Source organism: Castanea sativa, chromosome 7 (genome assembly GCF_040712315.1).
Source record: "Castanea sativa cultivar Marrone di Chiusa Pesio chromosome 7, ASM4071231v1".
NCBI classification, from domain to species: Eukaryota; Viridiplantae; Streptophyta; class Magnoliopsida; order Fagales; family Fagaceae; genus Castanea; species Castanea sativa.
This window is the reverse complement of record NC_134019.1, coordinates 22037508-22064794: the sequence shown is the minus strand read 5'-3', so window position 1 is coordinate 22064794 and position 27287 is coordinate 22037508. Positions and strand designations below refer to the sequence as shown.

The following is a 27287-nucleotide window of genomic DNA, read 5'->3' as shown; positions in this document are numbered from 1 at the left end:
GAGTCCTTATCGTGGAAGGTGTACGTGGATGGTGCAGCAAATCAAAGAGGATCTGGAGTAGGGTTAGTTATAATATCTCCAGATAAGATCATCATTGAAAAGTCTTTAAGAATGAGTTTTTCAGCCACGAATAATGTAGTCGAGTATGAAGCTCTGCTAATAAGGATGAATATGGTTCAGAAAATGGGAGGCAAGAACGTGGAGATGTTCTCGAACTCAAGGTTGGTTGTAGGCCAGATGGAATGGGAGTTAGAAGCCAGAGACTCTAGAATGCAAGAATATTTAAGTTAGGTTAGATGTTTACAATCAAATTTTGAATCTTTCACTTTAGTGCAAATCTCTAGAAACAGGACCACTCATGTTGACTCTCTAGCCACCTTGATAACATCCTTGGCACAAAGTTTACCTCAGGTTATTTTGGTGGAAGATTTGTGTATGCCTATTAAGATAAATGTAGGTGTAGTCTGTGTTCATCAGATCAAAGTGGGACCCAGCTGGATGGACCCTATGGTGCTGTATTTTAAAGAGAATATCTTACCTGAGGAAAAATTTAAAGCTGACACAGTACGAAGGAAGGCTCCTCGGTTTTGGTTGTCCGAGGATCAGAAGTTATACAAACACTCTTTTTCTGGACCATACCTACTGTGTATACACCCAGAAGCGACGGAGATGCTTCTAGAAGAATTGCACGAAGAGATTTGTGGAAGTCATACAAGGGGAAGATCCTTATCCTATAGAGCTCTTATTCAAGGATATTGGTGGCCTAATATGCAGAAGGAAGCGTTGGAATATGTGAAGAAGTGTGACCAATGCTAGATGTTTGCTCCGAACATTCATCAACTAGGGGGAGTCCTCAATCTTCTATCCAGTCCTTGGCCTTTTACTCAGTGGGGCTTGGATATTGTAGAACCCTTCCCCAAGGCAGCGGGGAATAAAAGATTTTTGCTAGTCGGCACGAATTACTTCACTAAATGGGTTGAAGCCGAGCCACTATCAAATGTCAAGGATTTGGACGCAAGAAGGTTTGTTTAGAAAAACATAGTTACCCGGTTCAGAATTCCTCATACCCTTATCTCAGATAATAGTGTTTAATTTGATAGTAAGAACTTCAGAAGATATTGTTGAGATTTGGGTATTACAAATAGATATTCCACTCTGGCTTATCTGCAAGGGAATGGACAGGCCGAGGCTGTTAACAAGGTAATAGTCAATAGGCATAAGAAGAGGTTGGATGATGCTAAGGGAAGATGGGTGGAAGAACTGCCGCACGTTCTGTGGACCTACAAGACTACACCTTATAGGTCTACAGGGGAAACTCCTTTTTCAATGACATATGGGGCCGAGGCGGTAATTCCCCTCAAGATAGGTTTCCCAACACTGAGGACGAGCTCTTTTAGTCTGGGCAACAATGATGAATTGTTAGAAAAGAGTTTGGACTTAGTTGAGGAACGAAGGGAAAATGCTATGGTTCAGTTAGCATACTATCAATACAAGTTTAAACAGGGTTATGACTTGAACGTGAAGTTAAGAACACTGGTTCCAGGGGACTTGGTGTTAAGGAAGGTTTTAGGTACTGCAAAAAATTCAGTCTGGGGAAAATTGGGACCAAATTAGGAGGGGTTGTATCGCATCACCTCAGTAGCTGGAATAGGAGTCTATTATCTTGAAGATCTGGATGAAAGGGTTGTACCACAACCTTGGAATGTAATAACCTATGAAGATATTATTATTAATGAAATATTTTTCAGTTTTATATAGTTTACTACTTTATGCATTACATTTATTGTTTCTCTAAAGAATCAGATAGAACTTTGGTCATGTCTGGCTCCTCGGACCACATACCTTGAAAAAATTGATATCTTTCATTGTCTCTCTAAAAAATCAAACAGAACCTTGGTCATGCTTGGCTCCTCGGACCACATACCTTGGAAAAATTGATATCTTCCATTGTCTCTCTAAAGAATCAAACAGAACCTTGGTCATGCTTGGCTCCTCGGATCATATACATTGGGAAAATTGATATCTTCCATTGTCTCTCTAAAGAATCAAATAGAACCTTGGTTATGCCTGGCTCCTTAGACCACATACCTTAGGAAAATTGATATCTTCTATTATTTTTCTAAAGAATCAAACAGAACTTGACTATGCCTGGCTCCTCGAACCACTTACCTTGGGAAAATTGATATCTTCCATTATCCCCAAGTGTCAAACAGAACCTTGACTATGCTTGGCTCCTCAAACCACATATCTTGGAAAAATTGATATATTCCATTATCTCCAAATGTCAAATAGAACCTTGGCTATGCCTAGATTCTCGGACCACATACCTTGGGAAAATTGATATTATCCAACATATTTCTAGGTGTTAAACGAACCCTTAGTTATGTTTGATTCCTCAGATCACCTATTCTAGGTAAGGTAACACTTCAAATTATTTTTCTAAGTGTTGAAGTTCATAGTGATCATGGTTTGTCCCTCTGAATTTATATATTAGGGATTCTCATTATAGTGATCTGGTTAATTAAAAATCCATGAGCATCACTTAAAGCATTTGTAAGCATGAAATATGTATGTTTGTGATTCAGACAATATTGTTGACTTATTAATTTTTAATTCTGTTAGATAGATAGGAGAGTTTTATCCCTTATGCAGACAACAAAGTGGGGAGTATCTTGTTATCCCCCTAGTTAAGTATATATAAAAAAAAAAAAAAAAAATTATTTACACAAGGAAAGAATGTAATCATGACTGTCATAAATAGGGAACTTATAACTTTCATTGATTTAACTCTGGATGAGAAGCAATTTTCTTACAAAAATCCACTTATATAGTTACAAAAGAAAAGATATAAAGAAAAAGTTGTAAAGAAAAGTGAATTAGCTGCTAAGGAAATAAAGCCCTAGGATCTAAGCCTTGGATGCAGGGGTAGGATTTTTTTTCGCTGGAGGAGAAGGTTCATCTTTCTTGCTTGATTAAGAAGTGTTAGTAGCTTTCACTGTGGGCTCAACCTTTTTAGGTCTGGCCTCTGCCTCTTTCACTTTGGCAGCCTCCTTGGCCTTGGCATCATCCTTGGCCTTGGCATCATCCTTAGCCTTGGCAGCTTAAATGGCTTCTAATGGGGCTTTAACCTCTTTTCCTTTGTCTTTATCTTTGCCCACCTCACCTTTTTGACCTTCACCATTGATCTGGGTGGATCCTTTGGAGGTTTCAGAGGGCGGAGGAAGACCCTGCGCCGTCAAGGGCTATTCAAAAGATTCTGGGACAGTGGTGGGGGCCACCGGGATCTCACGAATGTCAGGATGGTAATATATTTTCCCTAGTTGCCTCAACTCTGAGGAGGCAGAGACCCCTGCAAGGTCAAGCGCTTTCTCCCAAGTTTCCTTGCAATAATCCCCACATACCTCAACCAGCTCCTCAACTAGTCGGATCTCAGTTTCTTCTATCCCATGGGTGTAGGATGCTTGTATGGTTGCCTCTGCAGTTTCCTCGGTTACCCGAGCAGTGGTTTTGGCTTTCTCCAGCTTAGCCTTGAGGTCCAAAACCAGTTTCTACTAAGTGGCAAGATCTATCTCTTTAAGATGGAGTTGTTTGCGTCGATCTTCAGCCTGTCTTTGAGCACTTTCTATGCCAGATTCAGCACTCTTCCGCCTTCTCTCCTCAGTAACCAGTTTGTCAGCCAACTCCTTTTTCTCTTCCTGTAAGATTTCCAGGGCCTTAATAGTCTCGGTGTGGGCTTGGATCTCGACATTGGTCTCCTTCTTATCATCCTTGATCCATTCCTCAACAATGAAGACTTCCTGGATAGCTTGCACAAGAATAGTAAAACTTCTGTAAAAATTAAAAAAAAAAAAAAGCTTTTTCGTTTACTTAATTAATGTGAGAGTGAAGCTTACCATAACAAGGTCCCTCTTCAGTGACAAGAAGAGGTCTAACTGTCTCATACGCTTTAGAGCGTCCATGTCCTTTGGTAGAAGGAGAGGCCGCCCCAAAGCTTCAGTGATGTATGCCCGAATGCCCTCTTTGAAAGTCTCTAATGGAGGCATTCAATGGGATGACAGCCCCCTCTACTTCCAACCGAGGAGCCCAAACATGTTGATGGTGCCCCTCAAGAGCAGTTATCTCCTCCCTATTGTCTGTAGGAGCAACATGCTTGTCCTTGGCCATCTATTGTTGTTTGGCCCCCTTTTGAGGGATCTCGCCCTCTTCTATTTGTTACTTTTTCCTTTTCTTCTTTGAGTCTGGTATAGGGGCAGGCCAGTTGTGGTTATGGGCAGAGGAGGGTTAGGTGGTAAGGTGGGCGAAAGTTGGGTTTTTGGGGCCTCTTTGGAAGACGACCCTTTTTTCCTACTAGCCATTATGTCCCTTAAACCCTTCATCGGATTCAAAGCCATCGATTCTTCCTCGGCCTCGCTATCTACTTCGGTAATTGTCAAGGGAGGAAAATTGCCTGTTGACTTGTCGGGCTCACTCTCGGAGTCTGAGAGGTTGATAATATTAATCCACTCCTCTTCTTCCTTCTCTAATTGAAATTTGTCTATTTCTTTCTCAAGTGACAGGCATGAGGAGGAAGATTCCTCCCTAGAGGTTGCTATTTCGGGGCGTATAGAGGAGATGGCTGTTATTGGATGTGCGAGAAGAATAAGAGGAGAGTCATCGGGCAGTTCTCGTGAAGCGAGAAATCCTGTTTTAGAGACGTCTATTCTTCTACGTCTATGGTTACTCATTATGATTGCATTGCCTATGTCTTGGAAGGTGGTTGATATAGGTTCAAAACCTAAGATAAGATGGATCGCCATAGCTGCCCATCTTCGCTCATAAACACCTTGGATCTTAAAACTTTTTTAAGGTCCTTGATGTTGGATAGACTCAAACGGGGTGCTACGTGTTACCTGTCTGCAAAAACATCTAAGAAGCTACTTATGGTCAGACCAATTACATTCGCCATCAAAATGAAACTGATGTACAATAGAAATATGAATAATAAAGTTAGAAGAACTAAACCCCGTGCCAAGGGGCCTAACCCTATGGACTCACACTTGGTGTTCCCTCCTCGGCTGAATAGTGAAGACCGTCGTGCCACTCCCCAGAGGCGATTAGATAGTCGTCCTTCATGCCTTTGTCAGATTTGAGAAGACACGATATAAGCCTAACAACATTAGACCTAGACTTGAGGTAATACCTCGAGTCAATAAGTGGGCGACACTCATACATATGGACAACGTCGTGCCATGTGAGTCTCAAACTCATCTGCTCGTTGAGAGCATCAACACTACCTAAGATTCTAAATACGTTAGGTGCACATTGGTGCGGGCATAACCTATGGTTATATAAATAATCTTGGGTTACATTCCCTATAAGAAGTGTCATTCCTTCTTCTAAGAATGTGATTATGGGAATGACGACTTCCCCTTCTTTCCTATCAGTATATATTTGGTTTGGGGCACAATATCTCAAACCAACTCCTGAGGGATTGTGGTATTTGGCTCTAAAGCCCTCCATACTAGCAAGAGTGTCTACTATGTCTTTAAATCTACCAATTTAAACAAAATAGAAATGAAGATTTGAAAAAAGGGAAAAAAATTAACAGGTTGAGGAGAAAAAGAATCTAGGAGCGTGAAAACTTACGAAGGGAAGAATAGATTACTCTTCAGGAACTTCTTGGAAACTAAGAGAGTAGAGGCTTCTTAAGGGCTGATTGGTTTATGAAATAATAAGCAAGTTATACCCTTCCACACATTTTATATGAAAGGTGTGATAAAGCGGGAGTTATCCCGCTAAAATTTGGGGAAAGATTCTGACCGTTATATTTACATCCCACCGTCAAACATGGAGAACAGGGAGCCACTTGGAGCATTTAATGGGGATATCGTGGGCCTCGAAGCGTCAGAAACAGTTTCAAGAATGGGAAATCCACGTGTAAAAATTTGAGAAGCGTGTAGAAGTGGTCGTGTTGGGTCAAAACTCCCAATTTTCTCCTCGGATAGGGGAGAAAATGAAGTTTTGAGGGGCTATTGTGGGGATAAAAGGCCTAAGATACATTTTTGGGCCGTGGGTTTGGTCTAAAGACACTTACTTGGCCGAGGACAGATTGATGGTAATAATGATACGCAACTTGCAGACCCAAGAGCAAATATGGCGGACGAAGCGAATGTAAATAATCTGAAGAGGGGTACATCCTCGGCTAAATGCAGTGAGGATCAGGTGGTACGTTGTGTTGACTAGAATGATATTTCGGAAGGTTGTGGGGAGGAAGATATGTTTCATAAGGGCACAAAGAGCAAGGGCGGTTGGAAAATATCTCAGAGAAAGCTGCTGCCACCACCGCATTGAATGCTCTATACCTAAGCTTCTGGCCGTATTAATGAGGAAGTGATATTTGAACAGTGATTCTCAGCCTCACAATTGTTACCTAAAGACTTCAGGGAGGTGCTGATGGGACAAGTATCCATGTTAGCAGTTTGGATCCACACAAGGAGAGCAAGGATGAAGGGGGGGATGGAGTATAAGAAGGAAGGAGGCACTGGAGAAGAAGGGATCGAGAGAGAGAAAGAAAAACACTGTAGATTGAATATTGTTAATTAATCTTTAAGTGAAGAGAAAAATAAGCACTTGGTTCTCGGCTTGAGTCCGAGGGTAAGTTTCATCTTATAAACTTGTTCACCCTTATTGTTTTGTAATCTTGGGCTATTGCTGTTACCGTTTAAGCTCATTAGAATCAAGGAGGTGCTGATGGGACAGGTATCCATGTTAGCAGTCTGGATCTACACGTGGAGAGCAAGGATGAAAGGGGGGATGAAGTATAAGAAGGAAGGAGGCCCCAGAGAAGAGGGGATCGAGAGAGAGAAAGAAAAACACTGTAGATTGAATATTGTTAAGTGAGGAGAAATATAAGTACTCAGTTCTCAGTTTGAGTCCGAGGATAAGTTTCATCTTATAAACTTATTCACCCTTATTGTTTCGTAATCTTGGGCCATTGCTGTTACCGTTTAAACTCATTAGAATTAAGATTTCTGACTCACACTCTATAAATTTATTGTATTGGGCTTTTTAGGCCTATACCCTTCTTCTTGTTGGGCCGAGGCTCGAATTGCGTCCTTACACTAATCATATTATACGCATTTAGAGATATGAAAATTTCATGACATAGTGATAGTGTAAATAGGCGTGTTTCGTGCTTACTCACGAATATAAATATTATGGGTTCTAGTTAGCTTAACTAGTGAAGTTTCTGATGGTTAAATAAGAGATCTGAGGTTCAATCCCAGCTTACACCAAAAATTGATTGGTATTTTGGTTTGATAATAAAGAGCTATCATTAGGAGTGGATGCAATAGGTTGAAACTCTCTTAAAAAAAATGTAAATATCATTTGATAAAATAAAAATATCCTTAAATTATTTGTTTTATTTTTCTTTCCCTAACCTCTAGATATAGTGTGTCTTTATTTGAAAACTCATTATTGGCAACTTTGTTTCAATTATACCATTTTTGATAAAATTGGAAGAAAAATATTCATATGATCAAGATTGTAAAATAGGGGTAAAAATTTCTTTTCCAATATGGAGTTCTTAATAAATAAGACTTCTCTATTAGATAAGCAAAACCTTCATTAGCCCTAAAAACACAAGACTCCCAAGTATATTTACCTTCTATATTTTGAGAATTTTGCATCATGTTGTACTCGATAACTAATTGATTGACTTCCAAAATGTATGAGATTGGAACTTCCCAGAATTGTTTTTATGGGAATTATTACAACTTACAAGTAGTTTTCTATGCTTTCTTGGTATTTCTTATAACTAAATAGAACTTGATAATATTGAAAAAAAAAAAAAGAAAAAAAGAAGAAGAAGAAGAAGAAAGAAGAGAAAGCTAATAAGTTATAACTACTTTGAGCATTAAAATTCATGAGAGATAAAAAGAGATTGTTTGATATATAGTCACGTAAGAAATTAAATGTGGTTAATGGTGACAATCTAACATGCGTGAATTTTTTTTTAGAAGAACATGTGTGAAGTTGGTTTACAAAAATAAAAAGTCTAAATTATTACTTATTAGTGGAAATTAATTGCCAATGATAATTCCTCATACTTATAGTAATTTTTAAAAACAATTTACGGTTTTTAATTGGGTTAGGATTCTAGTAATCAATTTTTGTTTAGAGGTGGAGAAAGTACACACAATTCATTTAAGTTTTTTTTTTTTTTTTTGAATATTCAAAAATATAAAAGTAAATAAAATATGGGCCTTCCTACTTCCTAGTTCCTAGAGCTCATCCTCCTGATAGGCAAAGCCAGAGGATAATACAATGAGTAAGTTTACGCCCAGTGTCCAATTACATACATGATGAGTATTTAAGTAAATAACACTATCAACTTTTGGGCTATGCTTGTAAATATCACATTTACAAAAAAGAAAAGAAAAAAAAGGTCAAAATCAAAATCAAATGAATATTTGATTATGAATGTCTCTCTCCCACAGTCCAGTTCACTGTTTCAACATCAAAACCTTTAATCTCCTTAAAAATCAAAGACAACCCATCTAGATTCTCAAAAAAAAAGAAAAAAGACAACCCATCTCTACAAAACCTTAATGGCTTTGAGAGTTCCTTTCTTGTCCTCTATAATCACCCGACTACCTCAAAAATTACATCCCAGTACTTTTCCATCCACAACCCTTTTGAGCAACAAACCCAGAACCCAAATCTCGTGCGCCAAGAAAAAAATCAGTGATGCAGAGCTTGCATCGGATTTGGCTTTGGAAGTGGCAAAGATAAACACCCATTTTGTGCAAAGAGAGGAGGCCATGAAGAAGAGCAAAGAGCTCCTGTTCACAGAGCTGTGCCAGTACCTTGCTTTGAAAGGAGAGGAGGTGAAGATGAAGTGGAGGAAATTGGATGAAGAGGAGAAATGGGTTTTGGTTAAAGGGTTTGTTTCAGATTGGAGTGTGGATTTTCATCCATTGTCTGCTAGGTCTGTGAAAGAGATGGTTGAGGAATACTTGCTGGAAGAGAACCCATCTGCAAAATCTTCTCTTTCAGTGTTATTTCCTGGGTTGAAGAGATTAATGGGCTTTACACAAAACAAGTAAAGAAGAAAAAAGTATTGAAGATTGTATGTATTTGTGGGTATGAAATGATTGTGGTTTTCATTGGAATTTTCCATTCATAAGTTGAACTTCTTTGATTTTTTTTTATATGGGGTTTAATTTTAGGTTGAGTGTTTGAGGATTGCATTCTTTGAGAAGTTGGGGATGTAAGATAGGTTTATTAATTTAAAACAGATTGAGTTTAATGGAAACAAAATGTTTCTTTCTATTCGATATATGCTGTCCATGGAAAATTTATTAAGTTATAATAAATGACCTAATAACATCCTTATGCTCGTGGTTGTGAAAGGATAAATAGGATTGCAAGTTGTGGAGGTCACCAGTTTTGTAATTTCATCTAACTATATGCCGTCCTTTTTATTGTAGAGGCTTTCTAATGATTAAAATAGTCTATGCTAACTTCTATGGCTTTATCATTTTACCTAATTACCTTCATTTGAGATAATGGCATTGTATAGTATAATCAATAGATGTTTATCTGTCTATCAAAAAAGTATAATCAATACATATTTATCTTTCTATCAAAAAAGTATAATCAATACATACTCTTATTGATGGATGTTTTCTGAATTGGATACATAACATAAGTGGTTCAAATGTTTTGCTCCTTTATTCTTGGTCTTTCCTGCTCAGTGAGGATTTTCCTTGGTTTTGACTTGACGAAGGTTTTAATAGTTACCCTAAATTTAAATCTAATTCAAAATGTTGTTAACTATTATGGTTTAAGCTGTGTTTATTCTTTATACATTTTGGGAATGGCAACCTTATAATTTACATGGTCACAACTGATTAAACAAAGGTGGCAGCCAAAACAGTCAATCTTGGCGATCAAGATGGGCTGCAGGGAATATATCGAATTGACATCAGTTTTCCAGAAGATGGCCGACTTCTATGATGTCCTTGTTTTTAGTACTAGCCCTTGGTATTCTATTTTTTGCTAATTCACAGAAGATGTTGACTGAACTATTTCTTATCTATATTTCACCTGGCACTTCCTTCTTCCATAATAATGGAATGGAGGGTGAGATAATGGGTTTAAGACCCACTGGGTGCGCGTGTAACTTACCAATAAAAAAATGTATCTAATTTCAAGAATTCTGAGTCAAACTAATTAAGGAGCCCTTCTAAATGTTGAAATGCATTGTCATATCCTTGTTTAGCAGGTGTAGTCTAACTTGGTGATTTGCTTAAAGCTTGGCTTTTCCAATTGGTGGACCCAAAAAGGCATGACCTGCATAGATTTATCATCAAGTATTAGTGTTTTTTTTTTTCTCCCTATAATAGTTTATTTCTTCTAACATGTTTACTTGAGGTGTCTACACTAGAAATGAAAGAAGATGATATAAAGTCTGTAAAAGGGAGATGGTGGTTTGACAGATGTACCTGATTGAAAGAGTCATATTAATCAAATGAAATGATCTGGCTATGGTATGGAGAGAAGTAGAAAAGTAAGAAAGAAAACGAATCAAATAAATCTTGAAGACAGTTGATGGTATAGAATTAATACTAGAAAAGGAGGAAGATAATTTAGTTTAAAAAAAGAAAGTAAAAAGTGGCTAGAAATTCAGAAAGTCCTCAAGTTAGTACAATAAGCTTCAGCGCGTCCATTTCTTTCCAATTTAAAGATACTTAAGCCTTTCAGTTGGCACCTCATGAGATGATCTGCACCTGTGGCAGTGTGGCCTCTTATACTTTCTTAGCTTTCTGAATAGAATATGCTTTCTAATTTGGTTTTGAATAGGTGGGGTTATCATTAATTCCTGAAAGAGACACCTCTTGTATTTTAATGATGCGGGGCAACTGATATCTCCTCCCCTTGAGATGTTGGATGGACTTAAAAAGTTTTTCTTGAGTATATGATCTCCTACATACAAAAAGATGTTCCAAGCAAGACACTCAGGTTCTGGAGTTTGCAATCACCTATGCATTTTTATGGTGGCAAGTAGAAGCGGCTTCTATGAGCCACTCAAGGAAGTCCAGGTATGAATTGATGATGGCACACCACACTTTCATGCCTTCTTACCAAGATGTTATGTATTGTTTCTCAATACCAATATTGCGTGGTCCATTCTAAAATCATATTCAATACCTGTAATTTCTTTTTAGTTTTCATTAACTTATGCTGGGATGGGCAAAGATTTCAGTTTCTTGCATGGCATGAAATTAAATTAAGATGTACATTTTTTAAAGTTAAAACATTTTTCCATAGGAAAAAGTGAAATGGAAAAAAGAAGTAAGACATCTGAATCACCTAATATTATTTGTGAGGTACAGAGATTCAATGGCATGACCTTACTCATTTGGGTAAGTTCAGAGCAGATGCCCACCTGGTAATCTTGTCTTTTGATTTGTCATTTTGCATTCATTTTTCTTTTAAGGATGCTTTATTTCTCGGGGTGATATTAAAGGCTCGATATGTCAGACATTCAAAATGGTTTATTTATTCATTCAATCACTTTTTGCAATCCGTTTTGCTTTTCTGAAATCCAAATTCTTTCTTGCATTATCAAAAGTAGACTTTGCTCTTATGTTGAGGCTCTTCTGTTGTAAGAGAGGTTAGCTAAGCAAATGAAGAAATTGAATAGTCGTTGTAAGAATATTTAAGATTCTCAATAATCAGTGTTAACTATAACAAAGTCAAACTAGACCTTGTTCTTGGAACAGTTGAAACAAGGAGCTATTTGTTCTTGAGAGGAAAATATTGTTTGGTTATTGCTCATCTGCATTACTCGGCCCTTGAACTGAGGACATAAATTTTCTGGTTGTATTCTCGTAGGACTTTGTCTATCAGCATACATGGTGTATAATAAAAAATGCCTTTGTATTAGAAGTAGAGCTTTTTAAAAATAAAAAGTAAAATTTTTTGTTTATTCTTGTAGTGTGAGTGATTTATAATTCATCTAGATCCTCTAAATCCTAGTCTTTCTTCTAGTAAATAAATACACTTTCTGCTAATGCAATAGGTTTTTTTTTCCTCCCTCTTTGTTCTATATAATTTTGGCCATAATATGTGCTGGGCACATTGAATTATTCTATGACACAAATTGGAGATACTGGCCTCATAAGAGACATCAACCCATGTGTTATGGACACCAAAACTGCCGGGTGTGAATCTGCTCTGAACTCATTCAAGTGAGTCAGGTCAAGCTGTTGAATATCCATGCCTCGCGAAACTTCTTCAATCATGTCTTGCTTCTTTGTTCAAGCTGTTGTTGCAGGATTTAACCACAAGTCAAGCTGCCCAGGTATCAGTACAGTATCCAATCTGCTTCAAAAAGGAAGGGGGGGAGTGGGGAAAAGAAAAACCATCGTTTTTTTTTTCTTCCCTTTTGAAATTTTTTTAATAAGGTCTGATTGAATTTCAAGCCATGGCAAGAAATCAAAATCTTTGTTTAAAATCCCAGTATAAGCTCATGAAAACTTGAAAGAAATACAAGGTATTGAATATGATTTTAATATAAACCATGATCAATATTGATATTGTTAGATAGAATCTTGTTATGAGGTACCTACTATAATTTATTGCATTAGTTGTTAGATTTATGAGAAGAAGAGAAAAAGAGAAAAAGACAACTTAAATTAGAGCGTATTGCTTATTTGTTAGAAGTGGATAAAAGTACCACTGTACTATAAATAAAAAATTATCTTTTAAAAAAATTTACTTGCTTCCCAAGACTTTCAAAGATTGGTGGATCATACAGCTATTGAGGTTTCCTGGTTATGTTGAAATCATATTCATATATAAGGAAATAAACAGTTACAAAATTAATTGATCCCACTATTGTTCAAGATCCCGTCATCCATTTTTATATCTCAGTGCATAGTGTTTTTTTTTTTTTTCTAATGGAATTTGAACTCACTTTTGAGTTCAATACACCTGTTGATTAGCATGTAGTCAGCGTCTGTGAGACTTTTAAGTTTTAATTGCTAAACTATGTCTTGCAATTTTCGCTCAATTGACTTGAGTTGCCCTATGTTTATGTTAATTGTGTTTTATGATGTGACCAGAAGCATAAGGAAGAAATGGATTACGAAGCAATCTACATAAATTTTGTTCTTCAGGGTAGTCCTTTCTTTAAATTTAATTCTTCCTCAAAGTGTCTTCATTCTAAATTAGAGATGATGGCTTTTAACCATACAGGTCATGGCAGCAAGAAGTCCCAATATAAGCCTCATTTCGTCAATTTCTCAAAAATCGGTTGATACCAAATTGAAAGCCAGACCACCTACTAAGCTCAGTGCAACCTGGATTTAAAGGCAAAGCAATCTTTTGATGTGGCTAAGGCTCGTACGACTCTAAGGAATTGAAACTGCCTCAAATCCTAATACATTTAGAAGTGTTTGAAACCCAAAAGCAACAACTATTGCTGTGCAAAAGAATATTGTCTTAGCAAAGGCTCTAGTCTTTAACTCACCATAGAAAGCCGTAAAGGCAAAATTTCGGCAGGATTGAATATGCCTGTGAGAACAATATGTTCAACAATGAAGAAGCTTGCGATTACCAGTGGAAAGACGCAAGTATTAGGCCATAGCAAACCATTGCCTAGAGTTGCTTAATGAAAACCATTAAGAGGATGAGAGGCTAAAAGCCGGGTTTTTAATTCCTTGCACTCTCACAATCGCAAGGTCCAGGAAGCCACAACCCTCTCATGATTGTGTGCCTCATGAAGGGGACGATTCTAGTGACATGGATATGGATGAGAAATCAAGGGGTGGTTCTTTTGAAGTGTACTCTGCATCAGGTACTTCTAATAGCAGTTAAGGAAATGGGCGTGAAGAGTATTCGAAAAATGAGAAATCACAGAAAGTTGAGAATTCAGTTTAAGTTTTCTCAGATTCTTCAAGAGGTGACATTGTTGCCCTATCAAGTTCTGAAGAAAGGGATTCAGTAGAAAAAGATGTTTCCAATTCCCAATCTCTAAGTGGAGCAGCTGAAGGGACTAGTGGAGGAAGTGATTATGAGGAGAAAATAATATCAAGTTCAGGGAGAAGGGAAATTCACAAAGTCAAGAAAAATGATGACTAGGAAAATGCCATGACCTTTGACGATACAGAAAATGACAGTGAAGTCTTAGATAATGATGAAAAGAAAAATGCTTTTGGCATCAGATGTTAACAAGTATTGAACTTGTGCATTCACAATTTCTTGTTATCATGATGGTCTTATTTTCTTGCAGATAATATATCAACAATGTTTTTGTGTTAAATGACTACAGTGTGCAGAATCAGAATAATGGGCACCGTGAAAGAGTAACTCTGGGGAAGCATGATACTTCAAAGTATCACAAAAGGTTGCCTCTCTGCTAGAACATCGTATTTGTTTTGTCAGATCTGCTTCTGTACAAACGGTTCATCCTAGTCTCATTTCCCAACTTGCAAAAATGATGCAGGTTAACTGAGTAACAGTTAAGACTTTAAAAAACTTTTCCATATCTGCTGCCCTGCCACCAGTGCTCTTAGTGTGAAGTATAGGAAACTAAAGCCCACAAATCCCAAGCCTTTTAGGCTAAGAACTGATGTATGTGAACTTTTTCAGCCCAGTCTGTTCAAAGAGACAGTTAAAACTTTTTCCTTCATATCTGATGTCAATTAAGTTGTTTTAGGAAAGAGGGATTCTTAAGGAAGCAAACTCGGAGACAAAACTTGCCCCTCTGAAAGAAATTACAACAGCTCCAAGGCCTCTGGTTAGAAACTCAGAAAGAATTCTTAAAAATGTATGCCTGGTAAGTTTATTATCAAACTATTTTTCCTCTCATAACTGAGATTCATGGAGCTATACAATTGATATTTTGTTTCCAATCTCAGAAAAATTAAAAAGTCCATGGAAAAAGTGAATCTGAGTATCATATGCATGAAGATGGTGAAAGGAAAGCGGACAGAACAACAAACAATGATCGATTTGTAAGTCTGATACATTTTTAAAAAATTATAAGAAAAATATGTCCTGCTTACTGCTGTTTGAAGCATGTTGTTCCTTTGACTTTAATTAATTTTCATGATTAAAACCTTGTTTAATTTTACATAACAATTATGTGTAGTTTCAAATAAACAATGTGTCAGTCCTATCGCTTATTATTTTACTGTTGTTATTCCCCATCGGGGAAAGCTTATTCTCAAACTGAACGGGATATTTTTAGCTAGCAATTGACACCCATGTCACTAACAAATTAAAATTTAGTCACACCTTTGTTATTCCCACACAAGGATTAATCAAATTTGAACCTTTTGTAATCATTTATATAACTCAAACCAATCTAGTGTATACTCGATGTGAGACCCATCACATGATAGCACAATGACTTAATAATCAAAATTCAATCACAAAGACACAGTCCAAGGTCTCAAACTTGATTACGCAAATTCACACTTAACTTTTGGTCACAGTTGAAGAGCTAGATTTGATTTGATGAGGACAATAACAATTCCAACCTGCCAATTTTGCTTGCACTTCTATTTCAAAATTGAATCATTTCTATCTCTCTCCTTTCTTGTTGATGGGAAAGCCCCAAGTACCTTCCCAGATTTATTATAGCCTGATCAAACCAGCATATCTACTGAGAAAAAGGTTCAAAAGAAGTGGACAGTGATAAGACTTGACTTGAGTGAGGAACTCTTGCTTAAGAAAAGCACCTCTAGACTGGCTTGTGTTTATGCAGCATCTACCAATTTTTTTTAATTAGATCTGGCAGCCTTCATATTTTGAGTAGGTAAGCTTTTGTCCAAAAATTCTAAGCTCTATCATCTGACAGTGATTCATGCAATCCTGATATGCACACTCTTTTAGTACAGATATCACGACCCCCATATTTTTCTTCTTCAGGAAATTGTTTGAATCTCCAAAAATCGCCCAAGGGAGGTCACGAGGACCTGCCACTACATAGGTTCCTCCACAACAGACATCTTTTAACAAGTATAGGACTAACCAACTACAACTTAAGAGTTAAGAGTCAGTAGAGTCTTTTACCTTAACCAAGGCATGAATTTCCTGCTCAATCAAGGAAATGACTTCCACATTGGCCCAGACCAGAATGCCGAAGCAGCCACAACCCCCTATGAAGCCAATGGTATCAATAGTCATTTCCCCATCAAAAGGTAATTTTCTAATAAGATCATGAGCTTTGCCACACTAGGTTCCACAGGGTTCTAAATCTTTGACAACATACAAGTTCCCTACATTTCTACCAAAAACTTCCATGTTCAAAGCATGAGACCACTGAGCCTTAATATATACTTTGTCCTTTTTAGAAAGACTAATGGCAGCAAAACCCTCACAAATGGAGAGACAAGTCCTTGGGTCCTTAGGTTTCAATTGGGCAAGAGGGGTAATACTCCATAGTGCTTCTTTCAGCAGAGGGCATGCCAACCATTTAAGTGGTTTTGGTGAAACAAAAAGGGTAACCATTCAGTTCACGGTCCAGCTCACTGGAATACCACCAAACTTCTAACTGAACAATAAATTCATATGAACATAAAAATTTATTCCAAGATAAATAATTTCCATATCTGTAACATTGGTACTATCCAGACAGACCACAATCCCCATTTTGCAATACACAAATCTACAAATGCTATAGATTAATGCATTATTATGCTCAAGAGATCACCTTCATCAGTCAAATGAGCACTTCTCTTGCTTACCTAGGCTGCTCCTGATGAATACTTTTGAATAAAAGTATAGCCCCTGCACACTCTTGCAGTGTATTGAACCACAAATTCCAAGTTTCAAGAAATAAATCAGGTGGGATGGGAAAACCATGGCTCTGTTGATTAGCAAGGTCCTCATTCCGGTGAAAGGAGCAGTGCCAATGTGGAGCAATAAACAATCTTAATTATACCCTCTAAACACATTAAAACTCAACATACATTATATTCCACTAAACTAGCTTCAATTATTTGGAACCTTAATTCTCTCAGATGTCATCATCTAGGAACATCAAACAAGAAGCTTGTTTCTCATCTTCTGATGTGTGCTGTGCAAGTCCTTTCAAAGTCCATTCTTTTTTATGACATTTTTCAGCCTCTCATTTGCAGTGACAAGTCCTGCAGCTATGCCTGGCTCATTAGCAGAGTTTCCAGCATTTGGAACAACCTGTTGACTGTGATACACATTAGTATGTTCATTGTATATAGGAAAGAAATATGAAATCAGAACTTGAAGGACATATATGTGAAACATTGACGGAAAGTAATTGCATGCTAACCATAAAACAGCTTCATTCCCTGAGTTAATCTGGGTATCTGCAAATAATGAATTCTGAATGGTCCGCCCTACTGTTCATTCTTGGGATATGAGAGAAAAGCAATACTTATTAGAAAGTAAAAAAGATGAAAGAAATTCTTTCAATGAAGGATTTTCCATCAAGCATACTGAACTTATGTAGAACCACATCCTTAGTTCAAGGCAATGATGCCTCTTTCTGAAACCTCATTCCAGTTTATACACATAATAACACTTGGAATGAAGGAAAGTTTTCCCATAATTTTAGGTTGACAGTTGGTTACTTGAAGATAAGTTGGCTATGAACTGCTTATCCACACGTTAATATGTGCGCTACTTTTGTAGTTTTGTAGCAATGACATAGAATTACTGCATCATTTGATTAGTAATCTTACTATTCTGCACCCTCATAACAATTAAGTCTTAAATTAATGGTCACATATACTTTGAGAGAAACTTTCTGGTTTATTCACACTCAAGCTAAATGATAAGTCAATAACATAATCAGATACAACCGTACACCACCAAAGTCTTACTCCCTCATCTGAAAATAGATGGGCATTGAAAATTCATTCTTATGAAACAAGGTAAACAACATAATCATCCTAAAATGCCCCCATTCAGGTTAAAGGTGGGTTCAAATTTGAGAAAATGTGATGTCAAATTAAAGGCTAAGAGAGATGTTAAATGTATAGATGCTTTCATTTTTGGAAACTCCTAAAAAATTTGGGATGGCCCAAAAGAAGAGCACACTACATACTGGGAGAAGGGGCAAGTATTATTTTCAGTCAAAGGAAATCCTCTATATGCTTTACAATGGACTGAAAAGTACTAAGCCTGTGCAAGAGCCCAGAATAAAACCCTTTGCTGTTTTTGTCCAAAAGGGTTAGTCATGAATTAGAACACAAAAGAATAGTTTATTGACTAGGTGGCTGAGTTGTCAAAGAGTTGGTTGTGGTTGTGGTTGTGGTTGTGGTAGGTCTTAGGTTTAAATCTTACTATCAGAAAACAGGAGTCTAAGGGTGTGTTTGGATACCGCTTATTTTGCTGAAAACTAAAAATACTGTAGCAAAATAATTTTTAAATGTGTATATAGTGTCATAAGATCCATTTTTAATAAAAGTTTGTGCGAAAAAAAAAGAAGATTTTGGGTCTCGTGAACAATGCACGGGACCCATTGGAAAAGTATTCCAGCCACAGAATGCGTTGCGCTTAAAAAAAAAAAGGAGGGGAAAACGTAGATGCAAATGTATGCCTTTTCATCCGTATCCAAACCCTCCTTAAATCTATAGGGTGTGGGTGCGTGGGTGGCGTGTGTGTGGCTAAATTACTTATTATACTTTATTGTAAATGTTTTGATAACAATAACTTATTTTTCTTATATAAGTTTACATGGAATGATTTGTGTGTGTGTGTGTGTGTGTGTGTGTGTGTGTTTGGATAGATTTTAGCTATGTGAGTTTCTATTGCTTTTAGTTAACATAGACTTATGTAAATAGTGAATTGAAGCAATTTAAAAAGGTAATGGTTTTAATTAAAAAAGTAAATAAAATTTATGATTTAATTTGAAACAACCCCAAACTATTGAAGAATTATGTAATCTACCCAATTTTTTAAATAAGGAGAGCCACTTGGCATGAGGAGCTTGTAGCTACTTGTCGTGTTGAGCGAATAGTCACTTGACACAATCATGGCTTCTAATATATAGTATATGATGTTACAGCATACATATCTTTATAGCTGACCCAATTAGTTGGGTTTAGACTTAAAGAGATTTGTTAAGTTAATGTCCTCGGTTATAACTTTTTGTCCTTGATGTCAAAGAGGGGTGCAATGTCCCCAATTCACAGACTTTCTTATAAAATCCATCAGTTTACAGAAGTTAACATACTGATGTACGTAGATCAACCCAATTTTCATAAATTTTTAAACATGTACTTATGAACATTGTGCCTACATGTGCCCTTGTATAAAATAAGTTTTTACCTAGATCATGACATACATGTGTTCTTGTAAAAGTATAGATATGAAATACAACCTTAAACAAACAAAATTCATATTCAGTAAAAGAACAATCATGAAATAATGAAAAAAAAAATTATAAATCCTTAGAAAATTAAAAATAACAAAAAATTACTACACACATTATGATAAGAATTAACAACATACTTATACAAAAGTAAAAGCCATATTTTGATTAAATAAATTTTCCACCATCAATCACGAACCAGCCCGCATGGAATGGATGATCTTCTGTTTTACTATCAATCTAGAAGCCACTAAAAAATAATTTTTGCTTAAACGAAAAGAAAATGAAAACTAAGGAGGCAGTTATCAAACAATTCTCTAGGACATGATACGTTTAATATTACATCAATAAACATCACGCATGTATCATCCTTCCAAGTAGATTACTCTGCTTCAATAGTTACTAAATAGCACGATCGCAATGTATGGGTGATAATTACCTGTAGCGTTTATATGCCTTATCTAACAGGAATGAATCTGGAGGAAAGAAACCCTGGTTCATCAAGTAAATGGTTTTTTTTATTCTTGCAAAAGCTTTCATTAAACAAAAGCACAATTTCAATTATTCTAATAACCACAGCTCAAGAGATATCTACTTAGATGGAAATGGAATGGATCTGTCTGATCCTCAATTGCAAATGCCAAAAACAGATATAACATGCAAATTGTAATCTGTACGATACAATATATCTACACAAGAAGTACTAAAGACAATTATTTACAAGACTTAGTTGCATACTGTTCATCTTGCATCCATGCCATATAACCTGTAAGTGCGAAACCCAATAAAACTTAATTTTCCTTGTAGTAAATATATAGTCTTTGGTCGCTTGAAGTTTCCATTTTCTTCTTGTTCCTGTCCTAAATGACAGCAGATTAAAAGGAGACTCAAGTAAGAGAAGTTCTAAATTATCATTATCTATCTCCCACAGTAAACCCTTTACTTTAGAGGACACCCATATGGTGTTTTTTGAATGATAGAGAAATAAAAAGGAGTAGGAAGCAAGGAGGAGAACAGGAGAAATGAGGGAAAGAAAAGAACAAAAAGAGAACGAAAAAACTGGATGCATTGTTGATTAGAAAAGAAACTGTCTAAAGCCAAAGAAAATCGTTGGTGCCATACTTTCAACAAGCTTAAGTAATAAGTATGAAATGCATTTAGTATGAAACTTTCCTCATAAAGCTATTCCATAGATTTGCAGCAAGTCTTGAGCATCATCTAGCAGTTTCTCAACTTTTTCAATACCTGAAATGTTTTTTTATGAATTTGATTTTCCAGCTAACAGCCATGTCTTCCACTAAAATGCATACTTAGCATTCATTTTAACTCTTTTTATTTTATTATTATTTTAACCTTATCCCTTTCTTATTTGCTCCATCTCTACCTCACAAAGAGAATCGCATCATCGGTGGAAGAAAGCGGATTTTTTTTTTTTGGATTAAGTGCAAAAAATGTAGGACATATAGTTAAGGCATCTTTATTACTCCGCTCGACTATTAACCCCATCAGACAACCTTCCTCTACCGCCCTATCAATCACCTTACAAAGCAACTCCATAACTAGGATGAAGAAAAGAGAGGATAGGGTGTCCCCTGATGCAACCCTCTCGAATTCTCCAAAAACCTGCAGGCCTGCCATTCAGGAGAACTGAAAATATGAATGAAGAAAGATACATGTTGATCCAAGTCCTAAATCTTTTTCTAAGCCTAAATCGCTGTTGCAAATAAAGGAGACTATTCCAATTGACATAATCATACGCCTTTTCTAAGTCCAACTTACAAATGATCCATTGGATCTACTACAAACTTTTCTATCCAGGACTTCATTTGCTATTAAATCCGAATCTATTATCTGCCTTCCACAAAAGAATTTTGTGAATTTAATAGTAGATTACCCAATACCTTCTTAATATGTTGGCTAGCACCTTAGCCAATATTTTATACAAAGTCCCTATCAGATGGATCGAAAATCTCTAATATAAGTAGCTTTCTCACTAGATTGAAGCTAGTTGTTCCTACAACAATATAGCTGTCCCACCACTCCCTCAGTTAAACAGTAAATCCTGGGGCTGGAGCCAAATATTCTCAAACTTGAACGAGGTTTTTCCTTTTCTCAAACTTCTGCAATCTAGATGGATTGGATGATCTAATACCAGCATCGAAAATAGTCTTTTGACTACATTGGGATAATTATAATCCCATGCCACTGAGCTTAAGAAACTATTTATTTGTTCTAAAAAATAAATATATATAAAAAAAAAAAAAACTATTTATTCACGCTACACTTTAGTTGCTTTTGATCATTTCTTCAAGTGTAGAAGTAGAAGCCCTTCTGGACACTATCAAATCATGTTTTCAAAGACATTTGTAATATCTTGCCGTCCGACTTGAATCTGTTAAGCATACGCAGCCAGTGCTCGTATTGAACCATTAAAAAAAGAAAAAAAAAAAAATTAAACAGTTAACCCAAAAGTCCAAGGAGAGGTGGACTTTATAGGCGAAGGATGAAGTGGGCCTAAAGAATCTAGGCTTGAAGTGGGTCTAATATACCAAAACAAGCTAGAGTTGGCCCTATGGCCCAGAACAACAAAAGTTAACAACAATCTAATCCAAACGAACAACAATATAGGCCCAAAGAGTAGAAGAGACAAGGATGGCCAATAAAGGAAAGTGCACACGGCCGAAACCAAAAAGTATATAACCCCTATTTCCTCTCATACCGTTCACAATTCCCAAGTCCCAAACTCTCTTCTTCTAGCTCTATGCTATGGCCGACGAAAGTTCATCGACAAAAGCAAAAGCTGAATCCGCTTTCGGTGATGGAGATTGAGAACGAGTGTTACTTCGCAGCATTAGGCTCCTCTATCTATTGTATTAACAGTCATCGCTATTGTTAGGTCATAGTAAATTCTGTCTTCTCTTGCAGTCCTCCTTCATATTCCTATTACTAATAAGACGCAGAGGCGACGTGGACAGTACATTGAAATTCCTTACTTGTATTGTGTCATAATTGTTGTTTCTAAAATATCTAACATGGACCCAGACCAAGAAGGTTTCAAGGACTTGAATATTTCGGTTGTGGCCACCCACAAGTATCCCATGGATCACGGCATAGATATCTTGGATGCCCAGTTGCTGTAAGTTTCTCTCACCTCTTTACAAAGACTTAACAATTGTCTGATATGCTCCTAATAGTAACCTGACTTGCAGGGATCACTGCTCTTATACATCAAAGCAGAAGAAACTGAAGATTTCAGAAGATAATTCTGACGGTGAGTCTCTTCCTTTTAAGGAACAGGAAAGTCTCTACTCCACCATCTTATATATGCAGTGTCTATGGTATATGGGTGTTAACATCTCTATATAACAATTAACAAGCAACCTATGTGAATACAGGAGTTTACATGACATCATGGTGGTTAAAGGCGAGCCAAGCCATGCTAAGTATTTATTATTGCCATATTTTTATGGGGTGGTTACACACTTTGAATATGCTTGTTAACTCAGCTGTATGAGTATATTTCATATAAAACAAGTTGACTTTGGCAAAGGTTTCATAGAAGCAGGTTGAAATGTGGTCCTTTTTTATGAGCATTTGTGTATCTCAGTCATTTTTGTTTGCGTCCCTCAAATTATGAAAACATAATTCTTACCTTTCTTGATTGAAACCTAGTTCTTTTTCAATTAAAATTGCCTTGAATGTGAGTATGTGAACATTATGCTTTCACTTTGGCTTGACATTGTGCTCAGCTTAGCTGTTTCTAAACCTATTCTTTGTTTTTTGGTCTGTTCAATTAATCATTTTTTATTGAATATTTGCTTATAGTAAAAAATTTTTAATCTCATATATATGCTCACACTTTATTTAGATTTTATACGAAGGCATGTGACATTTATTTATTTTTTTAATTCTTTTGTTTCTGGTTCATCTTTGTCTATGCAAGTAATGTCCTCTCCCATCCATGTTTTATCATTTGTTATTTTATAAGAGTCTTGAGCTATTGTGTCATGGGAAATTTCTTTGGCGGCAGTTTCAGCCAGTTGTTCCGACCCAGCAAGGACAGACATGTGTTCCATCGGCACTTCAGCAGTTTCAGCCTTTGGTACAGGGGTTTCCCTCAAATGTTGCAATGCCTGCTAATCTGAGTCAACCAAGGGTCCCTCCTGTAACAAATCATGCGCCTGGCCTGCCCAATGATATTAGTGCATTGTCCCAGTTCCAACCAACATCTCAAATGCTTGCACATGTTGTACCTGGGCAACCTTGGTTATCCTTTAAACATCAGAGTGCAGCATTTGCGACAACAGTACTGCAGACTGGTCAACAACCTTCAGTCATCCCTTCTACAGATTCTGTAAGTGTTTTTTTGTTGTTAGATTTTATTTCATTCTAATCTCTTCAGTTAAAAATTTACAAGGGTTACATATGTTCTTCTTCCTTTTCTTTGTGTTTCACTATATTTTTTTTATGTGCTTTTCAAGTTTCTTGAAAAAAATTATTCTTGTTCATGAAGTTTGAAATTTCTCAATAATACTTAATACATATTAATATCTTATTAATTTGGACTTTGGAGAACTTGCTAACTTGTGTGGGTTACTGATCATTGCACAATATAACTTGTGACAAATAAAAGTACAAATTTTAAACACATAAAAACCCCATTTTAAAGCATTTGATTATGTATCGTACTATGCTTACGATTTTACAATACGCATACTGTATCGTATGATTCAGGAGCACTTATAATGCGCTCTTACAATATGGAACTTTTACATATGATACATATCACATATCATACGATACTGACAACTATGGTTAGCTTAGTAATGAATTTATGTAATTTAAACAAAATGTAATCCAAGTGAAGGGTAGATTACCTGAGAGGTGAGGTTCTTTATATTTCCAACAACCTGAAGGCAAAATCAGTAGTATGAATTGAAGGGTAGATGGAGGTTAGTGATATTTTGCAGTAACCAACCCAAGTACATTGGAAATGTACTACAGTGGCTGAAATTAAGGAAATTGTGAGAAACTTTGAATTAGGATTCTGATTATTGCTCAGATGTGATACTAATAAATTTTTGTATCTAGCTTAAGTCCTTGTGCATTGATTTATCTGATTTTGTTTTGTGAAAACTGACTAATTATAGTTTTGGAATCTCTAATTTGGATTTCCAGGCAGTAACTGTTCCTAGCCTTAATCAACACTCCTCATCTGATTGGCAAGAGATTAGGTAATTTTTTGCTTTGGCTGCAGGTCCTATCATTTCTGCTTGTCTCCTGCAATGTTATCGACCTCTTGCTTCATTGTAATAGTTTAACATTCCGATTTGAATTTTAGAAAATCTTGGAAGTGGTTGGTGGCATTCAGTGTTCTTTTCTCAGTAGCTTACTCTGATTGATTCTTGTTTTTTTCTAGATATTATTACAACAAGAGGACAGGTGAGTCTACCTGGGATAAGCCACCAGAATTGATGGCCCCAATTGAGGTGAGTTATATTACTGATTGGTTACTTTTGTTGTATTTTATTGTTATCTTCTTTTACCAGTTGAATGTGCCATTGAAATTTAATTTATCCATCTTTCATGTTCATATATACTGTGTCTTTTATTTTAATTGATTTTCCCCTTCCTTTGTATCATTATTTTGCATGCTTTTGTTTGTTTTTTTACTTTTCTATGTCTATTTTTGTGTCTATGGTTTTCAAAGGTTGGTTCTGCAAGTACTGTTAGGTGCTACTTATTTTGGAGCTATGATTTGCTGGATCTTTGTCAATTGCAGTACCCAAGTTAAAAAATTGTTGGTGGATTCTATTATATTTCATATTTCTGAATATATATTTTTTTCTTTAGGCTCTCTAGGTTAATTTGTACTAGAGATGATGGTGATTTATGTTCTGCACATACATATCCATGCTCAGTTCTGTGTCTTTCCTGTGTTGGGCTGACTCAGTTAAGGGTGCTGTAACATTTCAGAACCTAATGGTTTCTTTGGAATTAATACTCATTTATTTCCATGGAAGAGTATTTGGTGTGCCAAGGTACCCAAGAAGGTGTCATTCTTTTTGTGGACAGCTTCATGGGGTAAGATTCTCACAATTGATAACCTCAACAAGAGGGGTTTACTGCTAGTCAATTAGTGTTGTGTGTGTAGATGCAGTAGGTAAACAGTGGATTATCTCTTGATCCATTGCGATATTGCTCATGCTTTATGTAGCAATGTGTTTATGATTTTTGGATTTATTGGGTGTTGTGGACAAAATAGCACCCATTCTTTTGGGTTGGCGTAATTGGTTTGGAAAATATTCCCGAATGTATGGAATTTGTTGCCGGCATGCGTGATGTGATTAGTGTGAAAGGAGCATGATGGTCACAATTATGAGGAGGTTGATAGACGTATTGAATAAAAGACTATCCTGCTTCATACCTTGTTTGATTTGTCTAGGACATGGGGTTTTACTAATTGTACCTCAATTTTTAATTTCCAACTTCCTTCTCAATTTTCTGATTCATTTTCTTGTGCTTTTCCAAGGTTCTCTGTGTTCTTGATCATGAACATAGAGCAGCGTTTTCATTTTCGATAACATTATTTTACTTTAAAAAAAAAAAAAAAAAAACAGAGCATAACAAAGACTTAAAAAGGACTAGTCTTATGATAGCTAACGGGCTCAATCTTTATGAGGATTTATGTCCTATTTGCATGTGTGTGTGTGAGTGTGAGAGAGAGAGATGCTTTTTTCCTTGATTGACAAAAACTGCAATGGGCTCTCTAACTTGGTACTAATATTTTGCTTTTGGAGACCTTTTAATGGGTAGGTAAGCACATGACAATATTCACATTGTAGTCATATAGGTTTTAATGCTTAACTTAGTTGTAGACCTATCTGACTATGGTTGTAAATCTGGCATGATGATAAAAACTATTAATTTTTGCAAAATAGATGGGTGTCCATGTTTAAATGGAAATGCGTAATTCCTTATGAAGGCTCCAGAATTCTCTATATCAAGCTCTAATAATGAAACTGACTCCTTGAGAGTATTTTGCTTGCCTAAGTTAGTGGTTGGTAAGAATGTAGCCTAAATGAAATATGTCATTTACTAATACAGAATTTTGACAAGATTATTACAAAGGTATCCTCTTATGTTTCGTTTGCTTTATCTACAGCGCTTTGTTAGTTGGTCTAAGTTGTTCACAATCAGAAGTTACACTTTTAATGATTATGTTTTGTAACTATTAATGTTTGTATTTTTTTCCATAGAAATTGCACAAATGAAGATTGGATGAGATTGAGGTAGATGTTATGAATTTGGACATCAACAAGGAATCTATGGGTGGTACTCCTGCACTCTCTTTTGGTTGCTCCAACTTGATCATATGTGATGCTTAGCATTTGACGAGTTCTATGGAATTATATTTTAGTTGAACTGTGTTAGGTTGAATTATGAAACTTCATTTGGGATGTCATATTTATAAAGGACTTTCTAGATTGTATGTTATAAGCACTTTCATGTAATTATGAAATTTTGGATTGTATGCTTTAAGTTGAACTTCGTATTTTTCAATTTTTATGGTAGTTAAACGCGAGCTGAGCCATGCTATGTGTTTAGTATTGTCATATTAATATGGGTTGGTTACACTCTTGAATATGCTTGTTAACTCACCTGTATGAGTTTATTTTCATATCAAACAAGTTTGACTCTGGCAAAGGTTTCATAGAAGTAGGTTGAAATGTGGTCGTTTTTGGGAACTTTTATATTTTTTTCCTTTTATGTACCATTTCTCCATTATAATGTAATTTTTTTTAGCTGATAGTTTTGCAAGTACTATTAGGTGCTACTTATTTTGGAGCTATGATTTGCTGGATCATTGTCAATTGCAGTACCCAAGTGAAAAAATTGTTGGTGGATTCTATTATATTTCATGTTTCTTGAA

At 36.2% G+C, this 27287-nt stretch overlaps 1 protein-coding gene across 2 annotated transcripts; it reads left to right on the top strand.

Moving 5' to 3' along the window:
- The first annotated feature begins 8360 nt into the window (after positions 1-8360).
- On the top strand, positions 8361-27052 carry LOC142642280 (pre-mRNA-processing protein 40A-like). 2 transcript variants are annotated; one of them, XM_075816625.1, is made up of 9 exons: positions 8361-14226; positions 14324-14830; positions 14913-15008; positions 22397-22490; positions 22564-22625; positions 23385-23708; positions 24533-24588; positions 24774-24843; positions 26614-27052. In XM_075816625.1, exons 6-9 carry the CDS (start codon positions 23484-23486, stop codon positions 26626-26628), a joined length of 366 nt encoding a protein of 121 aa, XP_075672740.1. In that variant the 5' UTR covers positions 8361-14226; positions 14324-14830; positions 14913-15008; positions 22397-22490; positions 22564-22625; positions 23385-23483; the 3' UTR covers positions 26629-27052. The 2 variants fall into 2 exon arrangements, with proteins under 2 accessions (XP_075672740.1, XP_075672741.1); XM_075816626.1 differs by lacking the exons at positions 8361-14226; positions 14324-14830; positions 14913-15008 and having other exon boundaries at positions 22104-22490.
- Positions 27053-27287: the final 235 nt, after the last annotated feature.